The sequence below is a fragment of the Myotis brandtii genome, unplaced genomic scaffold (genome assembly GCF_000412655.1).
Source record: "Myotis brandtii unplaced genomic scaffold, ASM41265v1 scaffold77, whole genome shotgun sequence".
NCBI classification, from domain to species: domain Eukaryota; kingdom Metazoa; phylum Chordata; class Mammalia; order Chiroptera; family Vespertilionidae; genus Myotis; species Myotis brandtii.
This window is the reverse complement of record NW_005371082.1, coordinates 291320-301498: the sequence shown is the minus strand read 5'-3', so window position 1 is coordinate 301498 and position 10179 is coordinate 291320. Positions and strand designations below refer to the sequence as shown.

The 10179-nt window shown below is 45.7% G+C and overlaps 1 protein-coding gene across 2 annotated transcripts in view; it reads right to left on the bottom strand.

Annotated features, from left to right (window-relative positions):
- Window positions 1-10179, bottom strand: part of PDS5B (PDS5 cohesin associated factor B) — a 247429-nt gene that overhangs the window by 178235 nt on the left and 59015 nt on the right. The window contains exon 1 of one of the 2 annotated variants that reach the window (XM_014530741.1): window positions 678-698. The exons of the other annotated variant lie outside the window; for it this stretch is intronic. Coding sequence (XP_014386227.1) covers window positions 678-682 — 5 coding nt within the window. The 5' untranslated portion in view covers window positions 683-698. Of the gene's footprint in view, window positions 1-677; window positions 699-10179 lie in introns of those variants that run through there. 2 annotated transcript variants of the gene reach the window in all.

The window sequence follows — 10179 nt, the reverse complement described above, 5'->3', positions numbered from 1 at the left end:
GGGCAACCAGGCCAGCAGGGGAGGGAAGTTAGGGGCGACCAGGCCAGCGGGGGGAGGGGGGGCAGTTAGGGGTGACCAGGCTGGCAGAGAAGGGCAGTTGGGGGTGACCAGGCCAGCAGGGGAGGGCAGTTAAGAGTGACCAGGCCTGCAGGGGAGGGCAGTTGGAGGGGACCAGGCCGGCAGGGGAGGAAAGCTGGGGATGACCAGGACTGCAGGGGAAGGAGGGCAGTTGAGGGGGCCAGGCCTGCAGGGGAGGGCAGTTAGGGGAGACCAGGCCAGCAAGGGAGGGCAGTTGGGCCGACCAGGCCGGCAGGGGAGGGCAGTTGGGGGCGAGGCCGGCAGGAGGAGAGGGCAGTTGGGGGCGATCAGGCCAGCAGGGGAACAGTTAGGCGTCGATCAGGCTGGCAGGGAGCAGTTAGGCGTCGATCAGGCTGGCAGGCAGAAGCGGTTAGGGGCAATCAGGCAGGCAGACAGGCGAGTGGTTGGGAGCCAACAGTCCCAGATTGTGAGAGGGATGTCCTACTGCCAACCTCGATCCCCCGAGGGTTCCCAGATTAGAGAGGGTGCAGGCTGGGCTGAGGGACAAACCCCCCTCCCCAGTGCACAAATTTTGTGCACCGGGCCTCTAATATATATATAAAATGGGTTAATCCCAAAGAATACAAGGCTTAATTTACCACATAAACAGATTAAAAAAGGAAAATCATGTGATTATCTCAATGAATAAAGAAAAAATGTTCGATGAAATTTGACATCGATGCATGATTCTGAAACAAAAAGAAAAAAAACATGCTTAACAAACTAAGAATTAAATGAAAGTTTATTTTATCTGAGAAAGGTAGGATACTACAAGCCACCTACAACATAAGATGCTTATTGAAAATCCACTAAAAGCTTTATACTTGTGATCAAGACCTCCACACAAGCATACTGTCTATCATCACTTCTATTTAACATTGTAATGGAGATACTAGTCAACAAAATAAGAAAAAGAAGTACAGTGTAAAGATAAAAAGGAACAACACAGTCATTATTTGAGATTGTATAATTACTAGTGGTCCAGAGCACAGATTCGTGCACATTGAAAGGAAATTAGTTAGAAGAAATATTGTAATATCGCCACTCACCCTTTTTCTATAATAGGTGTCAACTAAATTCACGATCAACAATGACGTATCAAAATACACGTGTGCAATTGGTGCCAGCGAGAGCGTTATATGTATCACACATGCGCGATTCAACTTAGCCTTTTATAGATATAGAATAAACTTGCTTAATTAGACCTACTTTTTGATTTAGCTAAACTTTTTCCAGCCCAGTGAAGCACCCCAACTTCTCTTTCAGGTAATTGTCAGCAACACAGCAGTAAATATCAACATGAAGCAGATTATTACTGTAGATCACGCAGGAAGAACAAAGGGTAAAATAATTAACTGCAACAGTGTTTGACTATATTCTGCGCAGTGAGAAAACCTGAAGTCATTTTCAAGTTCCACCATTTCTTATTTCTTTTCAGTTGGGTCAAGTTTCTAAACTTTATAAATCTCTCATTTCCAGCTAATGAAAAGACCATAGGATTCTACCAAGTCTGCCATCTACCTACTCCAGGACTTCTGTGAGGATCAAATGAGATGAGGCATGGGAAAACACCTCACAGACATTTGGTTAAAGTGAAAATGTTTGCACCTGGCTATAAAGCAAGTTGTGTTCTTGGGCTGAAGAAACTGCAAGGGGGCTAGTAGCTAGGGAGAGGAAGCCAGGCATTGCTACGTGACGTCATTACCCGGCACCCACAGCCACCATTTCCGGGCTGGGCCAGGCTGTGGGTCGCATTTTGCGCCAAAGGGTCTCGATAGCATTGGCTGCAATTTGGTGGGCTGTCACTCCAGGATGGTGGCGGGGCCTGTGTTGGAGAAAGCCGAGTGTTGCTTTGTTGGCGCCAGGTCCACGGTGCCATTTCTTTGTACATGGCCTGTGTGGGTCATGGCAGCTCATGCATTGAGCATCTGCACCCTGGTGCACATCATAGCTACCGGTCGGACAGTCAGAGGGACACTTAGCATATTAGTCTTTTAAATATATACTAGTGGCCCGGTGCATGAAATTCGTACACGGGGGAGGGGGTGTTCCTCAGCCCGGCCTGCACCCTCTCCAATCTGGGACCCCTAGAAGGATGTCCTACTGCCGGTTTACAGGGATCGGGCCTAAACCAGCAGTCGGACATCCCTCTCGCAATCCGGGACTTCTGGCTCCTAACCACTCACCTGCCTGCCTGCCTGCCTGATTGCCCCTAACCACTCTGCCTGCCGGCCTGCTCGCCCTCAAATGCCCCCCCCCCGCCAGCCTGATCACCCACAACTGTCCCCCCTGCTGGCCTGCTCGCCCCCACCTTCTCTCCCTTCCCCAATGGCCTGCTCGCCCCCAATTGCCCCCCTGCTGACCTGCTCACTCCAAACTGCCCCCCCCGCTGTCCTGATCACCTCCAACTGACCCCAGTGATGGCCTGCTTGCCCCCAACTGGCCCCCCTGCTGGTCTGCTTACCACCAACGGCCCCACACCCCACCAGCCTGATCACCCACAACTGCTCTCCCCTCTTGGCCTCTAACTGCCTCTACCTCAGCCTCGCCACCATGGCTTTGTCCAGAATAATGTCCGGAAGGTCTCCAGGAAGGTCTCCCAGTCTAATTAGCATATTACCCTTTTATTAGTATAGATAGAGGCCTGGTGCACAGGTGGGGGCTGGCCGGTTTGCCCTGAAGGTGTCCCGGATCAGGGTGGGGATTCTCTTGGGGCGTGGGGTGGCCTGGGCAAGGGGCCTATGGTGGTTTGCAGGCCAGCCACGCCCCCATGGGGTGAGGGTCCCCGCTGGGGGGCGTGGCCAGCCTGGGTGAGGGGCTGATGGCTACTTGCAGGCTGGTCAAGCTCCTTAGTGGGGACCCTCACCTCATGGGGGTGTGACCAGCCTCAATGAGAGGCTGAGGGCCGTTTTCAGGCTGCCAACACCCCCTTCAGTCCCCACTCGGGTGCCTGGCCAGCCTGGGTGAGGGGCTGATGGCTGTTTGCAGGCTGGCCATACCCTCTTCAGGGTGGGGGTCCCCACTGGGGTGCCTGGCCAGCCTGGGTGAGGGGTGGATGGCTGTTTGCATCCTGGCCACACCCCTTTCAGGGTAGGGGTCCTCACTAGGGTGTGGCCTGCCTGGGTGAGAGGCTGAGGGCTGTTGGCAGGCTGGCCACGGCCCCCAGCCACCCAAGCCCCCAGTGGAGGCTGGCTGGAAGCAGGTATCTGGGATTTATTTACCTTCTATAATTGAAACTTTGTTGCCTTGAGCGGAGGCCACAGCTGTCCAGGGCAGGCAGGAAGCTGGGCTTCCTCCATTGCCAGGGACAACCTAAGCCTCTTCTGCACTCCAGCTCCATGGCCACAGCCATCTTGGTTGGTTTTATTTGCATACTCGGTCCTGATGAGCTGGTGGGCGTGGCTGGTGGGTGTGGCTTGTGAGTGTAGCAGAGGTATGGTCAATTTGCATGTTTCTCTTTTATTAGATTAGATTAGATTAGATTAGATAGATGTACGTAGAAACTCCAAAAGGATTTACAAGTAACATGTTAGAAGTCATAAGACTGAATTTAACAAGTTTGTACCACAGAAAAGTCTATATGAAAATATCAATTACCTACAGCTACTTATTGGTGAAAGACTGAATTCCTGAAGATCAAAAATAGAACAATACAAGGATATCTGCCCTCACCACTCTTATTCAACATAATATAGGAGGCCCTAGCCAGCAAAATAAAATCAGAAAAAAAAAATAGCATACAAATTCCAAAGGAAGAAATAAAACTACTTCCATATGACAAGATGGTCTACATAAAAGTTTTATGGGAATCTATAAAAAGAAACAGCAAAAAAAAAAACCCACAAACTAGTTGAACAAGGTTTCAAGTTGTAAAGGTCAACACACAAAATAAATTGCATTTCCATATATAGCAAGGAACACATGGAAACCTAAGTTAAAAGCACAAAACTATTGTCACTTCCCCATCCCCATTTAATGAAATACTTCAGTATAAACCTAACAAAACATACAAAGGATTGGTATGCTAAAAATTACAAAATACTAATAAAAGAAACCACAAAAGATCTAAATAAATGGACCCATATACCATGTTCATGAATTGGAAGATTGACCTTATGTAAAGACGTCAATTCTCCCCCAAAATGATCAATAGGTTTAAGGATTCTAATAACATCCCAGCAAGACTTTTCATTATTGACAAAGACAAGCTTATTCTAAAATTTATACAAAAAGGCAAAGGAACTAGAATAAATGAAATAATTATTTAAAAGAATTGTTCTGGGAGAAAATATTTCTACACAACTGTAAAACTTTCTATATAGGTACAATAAACAAGAATGTGATATTGGTAGAGAAACAGACACGTAGATCAAGGTCACAGAATAAACAACCCTGAAAGAGATCTACAAGTATGTCGAATTGATTCTTACAAAGGTGCATAAGCAAATAAATGGAGTAATAATAGTATTTTCTATATACAGTGCTGCTGGAGCAACTGCATATACATATGCAAATTAAAAAAACCCTTAATGTAAATGCCTCATACTTTTTACAAAAATTAATTTAAAATAGCCCTGGCCAGTGGCTTGGTTGGTTGGAGCGTAATCCCGTATAGCAAAAGGTTGGGGGTTCAAATTTGGATAACAGTACACACCAAGGCTGGGGTTTGATCCCCGGTCAGGGCACTATGAGAGACAACTGATAGATGTTTCTCACATCAATGTCTCTATCTCTCTATACCTCTTTCTCTCTCTCAATATATCCTCGAGTGAGGATAATAAAAATTAAATAAAAATAGACCATATATTTAAATATAAAAAGTAAAAATGAAAACCTGATAAATTGACTTCAAAAGTTAAAACTGATTGCTATGAAAAAAACTGTTAAGATAATGAAAAGATAAGCTACAGATTAGTCTTTTTGAGAATGTTAAATGAATGGAACCAGATTTGGAGAAAATATTTGCAAATATATATTTGACAAAAGACTTTCACCTAACATATATAAAGAACTCTCAAAATGACACTATAAGAAAAAACAATCCCGACTCAGCGCCAGACTTCCTGCCACTTCTGGACCCTCCCCTCTCCCCAGGCTCCACCGAAACTCCACAAGTCTACACTTTCTACTGCACCTCAGCCACGGCAGGCCACTTAGAGGCTGAATGTCGCATGGGAAAGGGGAAAGTTGCCTGACCAGGGCTCAAACACAGTTCAACCTTTATCAGAAAGAATAAGTCACTGGATTTTAGAGTTTTAAATATATTGCAGTCAAGCCTTCCCATTTCATGGAGGAAGAAATGTGGATGTGAGCTAAGAAAGTACTGCAATAAGGGTCACACAAAAAGAGAAACAGGGCCAACTGTGACTAGAGCTGGTAGCCTTTTGAAAGTGACTTTTCTATTTGAATTGACCACAGATTGAGCGGTTCAATCATGTCACCTAGTGGGGCATGTGTGGTTTGCTGGGATTAAGAAGCAGTCATTGTCGGTGAGATGAAATATGGGTAGACAAACCCCAAAGGAAAGAAAAAGAGAAATCGCCAGAAAGGCAGCTCAGTGAAACACAAGCATACAATATGTCAGACAAAGAATTCAGAATAAGGGTCATAAAGTTCTTAAACCAGATGGATGAAAAAACATCAACAACTTATGTAAGAATCAAAAAGAAATGAAGAGTGATATAGCTGCAATTAAAAACACCATGGAAAGTTTCAACATTAGACTAGGAGAAGCGGAGGACCGAATTAGCGAATTAGAAGACAGGGAAGCAAATCACACCCAAACTGAACTGCAATTGGAGAAAAAAATTAAAAGACAGAAGGACAGCCTAAGGGAGCTATGGGACATCATGAAACGAAGCAACATATAAATAATAGGGGTGTCAGAACAACAGGAAGAGGAAAAAGGGTTAGAAAACCTATTTGAAGAAATATTGTCTGAAAACTTCCCCGATGTGGGAAAGAAAAAAGTCACACAAGCACAGAGAGTCGCAAACAAGATGAACCCGAAAAGACCCACACCAAGACACATCATAATTACGATGGCAAATGTTCAGGACAAAGAATCTTAAAGGCTGCAAGAGAGAGACAGAACGTTATGTACAAGGGATCTCCCATTATGTTATCAAATAATTTCTCAACAGAAACACAACAGGCCAGAAAAGAATGGAAGTAAATTTACAAAGTGATGCAATGCAGGGGACTGAATCCAAGAATACTCTATCCAGCAAGACTATCATTCAAAATTGAAGGGGAAATAAGAAGCTTCACAGACAAAAAAAAAAAAAAGGCTAAGGGAGTTTATCACTACCAAGCCAGCTAAGCAAGAAATGCTAAAGGGACTGGTGTAAAGAGAAGAAATAAAATGTTAAGAAGAAACACATGCACAAAAAGTAAAAATGGCGAAAAAAGTACCTATCAATAGTGACTTTAAACGTAAATGTACTAAATGCTCCAATCAAAAGACATCAAGTGGCTGAATGGATGACCCATATATTTGAAAAAAATGACCCATATATTTGCTATCTACAAGAGACCCACCTCAGAATAAGGGACTCACACAGACTGATAGTGAAGGGATGGAAAAATATCTTTCAGGCAAATGAAAATCAAGACTTATATCGGACAAAATAGACCTCAAAGTGAAGGCCATAACAAGAGATAAGGAAGGCCACTTCATAATACTAAAGGGATCGATACAACAAGAAGATATAACCCTGATAAACATATATGCACCCAATGCAGGAGAACCCAAATACATAAAAAAAGTTCCTGGAAGATAACAAGGGAGAGATCGACAATACAATCATACTAGGGGACTTTAATACCCCACTGACATCACTGGATAAATTCTCTAGACAAAAAATCAGCAAAGAAACAGCAATCCTAAATGACTCACTAGATTAGATGGACTTAATTGACATCTTCAGAACATTTCACCCCAAAGCCATGGAATATACGTTCTCAAGTGCACATGGGATATTTCCAAAAGTAGACCACATATTGGGTCACAAGAAAAGTCTCCCCAAATTCAAGAAGACTGAAATCATATCAAGCATCTTCTCAGTCCATAATGGCATAATATCCTATCTAATAAAAGAGTGATATGCAAATTGACCATCACTCCAACACACAAGATGGCCAGCAGGGGAGGGCAGTTGAGAGGGACCAGGCCTGAAAAGGAGGACAGTAGGGGGCAATGAGGACTCCAGGGGAGGGCAGTTGGGGTCAACCAGGGCAGCAGGGGAGGGCAGCTGGGGGCAACCAGGCCAGCAGGGGAGGGAATTTGGGGGGGAACCAGGCCTGCAGGGGAGGGCAGTGGGGGGCAACCAGGCCAGCAGGGGAAGGCAGTTGGGGGCAACCAGGCCTGCAAGGGAGGGCAGTTGGGGGTAACCAGGCCTGCAGGGGAGGGCAGTTGTGGGGAACCAGGCCTGCAGAGGACAGTTGGGGCAACCAGGCCAGCAGGGGAGCAGGTAGGCATCGATCAAGCTGGCTGCGGAGTGGTTGGGGCAATCAGGCAGGTAGGCAGGCAAGAGGCTGGGAGCCAGCAGTCCTGGACTGTGAGAGGGGTCCCAGATTGGAGAGGGTGCAGGCTGGGCTGAAGGACACACCCCTGCCCCTGTGCACGAATTTAGTGCACTGGGCCTCTAGTCCTATATAATAAAATAGGTAATATGCAAATTGACCATCACTCCAACACAAGATGGTCGCCCCCAAGTGGTCAAAGATGGCCACCCCCATGTGGCCATAAGATGGCTGGCAGGGAGAGAAGTTAGGGGCGACCAGGCCAGCAGGGGAGGGCAGGTGGGGGAAACCAGGCCTGCAGGGAAGGGAGGGCAGTTGGGGGCAACTAGGCTTGCTGGGGAGGACAGTTAGAGGTGACAAGGCTGGCAGTGGAGGGAAGTTGCGGACGACTGGGCCTGCAGAAGAGGGCAGTTGGGGACGACCAGACCTGCAGGGGAGGGCAAGTGGGGGCGACCAGGCCAGCAAGGGAGGGCAGTTAGTGGGGGTGACTGGGCCTGCCGGGGAGGGCAGTTGGGGGCAACCAGGCCACAGCGATAGGGCCTAAACGGGCAGTCGGACACCTCTCGACAGGTCCCAGATTGGAGAGGGTGCAGGCTGGCCTGATGGAACCCCCACCTTGCAGGAATTTTTTGCATTGGGCCTCTAGTTAGAAATAAACTACAATAAAAACAATCAAAGAAATTCAAACACTTGGAAGCTGAATAGCATGCTATTAAACAATGATTGGGTTACCAAAGAGATCAAAAAAGAAATTAAAAAGATCTGGGAAACTAATAACAATAAAAACACAACAATCCAAAATCTATGGGACAAATGAAAGCAGTCCTAAGAAGGAAGTTTATAGCTCTACAGGCCTACCTTAAAAAACAAGAAAAAATGGTGGTAAATAACCTAACTCTACAACTTAAAGAATTAGAAAGAGAGCAACAAAATAAGCCCAGAGTGAAAAGGAAGGAGATAATAAAGATCAGAGCAGAAATAAATGACATAGAGACCAAAAAAAAAAAAAAAAAATAGAAAAGATCAATGAAACCCAGAGATGGTTCTTTGAAAGGATAAACAAGATTGATGACCCTATAGCCAGGCTCACCAAGAAGCAAAGAGAGAGCAACCGAATAAAAAAAATCAGAAATAAAAGAGGCGAAATAGCAACAGAATCCACAGAAATACAAAGGATTGTTAAAAAATACTATGAACAACTCTATTCCAACAAACTAGACAACCTGGAGGAAATGGACATATTCCTCGTAAAACACAACTCCAAAACTCTCAATCAGGAAGAATCTAAAAATCTCAACAGAACGATAACTATGGAAGAAATTGAAGCAGTCATCAAAAAGCTTCCAGCAAACAAAATCCCGGGGCCAGACACCTTTAAAGGGGAGTTTTACCAAACATTCAAAGAACTAAAACCTATCCTCCTCAGACTATTCCTAAAAATTCAAGAGGAAGGAACACTTCCAAGCTCATTCTATGAAGCCAGCATCACCCTAATACCAAAACCCGATAAAGACAACACAATGAAAGAGAATCACAGGCCAATTTCCCTCATGAACATAGATGCCAAAATACTCAACAAAATTCTAGCAAATCACATCCAGCAGTACATTAGAAAGATCATACATCATGATAAAGTAGGATTGATCCCAGGGATGTAAGGATGGTACAACATCCACAAATCAATAAACGTGATACACCACATAAACAAATTGAGAGACAAAAATCACATAGTCATATCAATTGATGCAGAAAAAGCATTTGACAAAATCGAACATCCTTTCTTGAAAAACAATCTCAGCAAGGTGGGAATAGAAGGATCATACCTCACCATAATAAAATCCATATATGACAAACCCACAGCCAACATCATACTCAATGGGCAAAACCTAAAACCATTTCCCCTAAGAACAGCAATGAGACAGGGATGCCCACTTTAACCACTCCTGTTCGACACAGTACTGGAAGTACTAGCCATTGTGATTAGAAAAGAAGAAATAAAAGGCATCCAAATTGAAAAAAAGAAGTAAAACTGTCCTTATTCACAGATGTCATGATACTGTACATAGAAAACCCTAAAGACTCCATCAAAAAATCATTAGACTGGGGGAAAAAAAATGGCGACCAGCAGGAAGGTAGGGAGGGAGAGAGTGTGAGAGTGCAAGGAAGTGATAGAGGAGTGTGTGGACGTGTGTGGTGTGTGTGTATGAGCTAGGGACAGCTAGATTCTGCAGGTCTTCTAAGGGGCTGCTAAACCGGGCAGTCTTAGGCGGCGGAGTCCAGCTCCCGGCGCGGACACTCCTAGGCGGCCAGCCCAGGCACAGCGACCACGCCATCTTGGGAAACAGAGCTGCTTGAGACTAGGATCCTGGCCTCAGCACCACCCAGTCTGATCTCAGACGCATACCAGGACCCTGCAGCCACTGGGGACAGAGACCTGCGACCACAGCTACAGACCTGCGGACACCAAAAGTTCGGAGATCCCCGCGGCAGATCCGTGAGTAACAGAGCCCACCCCCCCTTCCCGCAGGCTCGCGGGCAGCGCCATAGTAACTGATAGACCCGCCCCTTGCCGGGGCC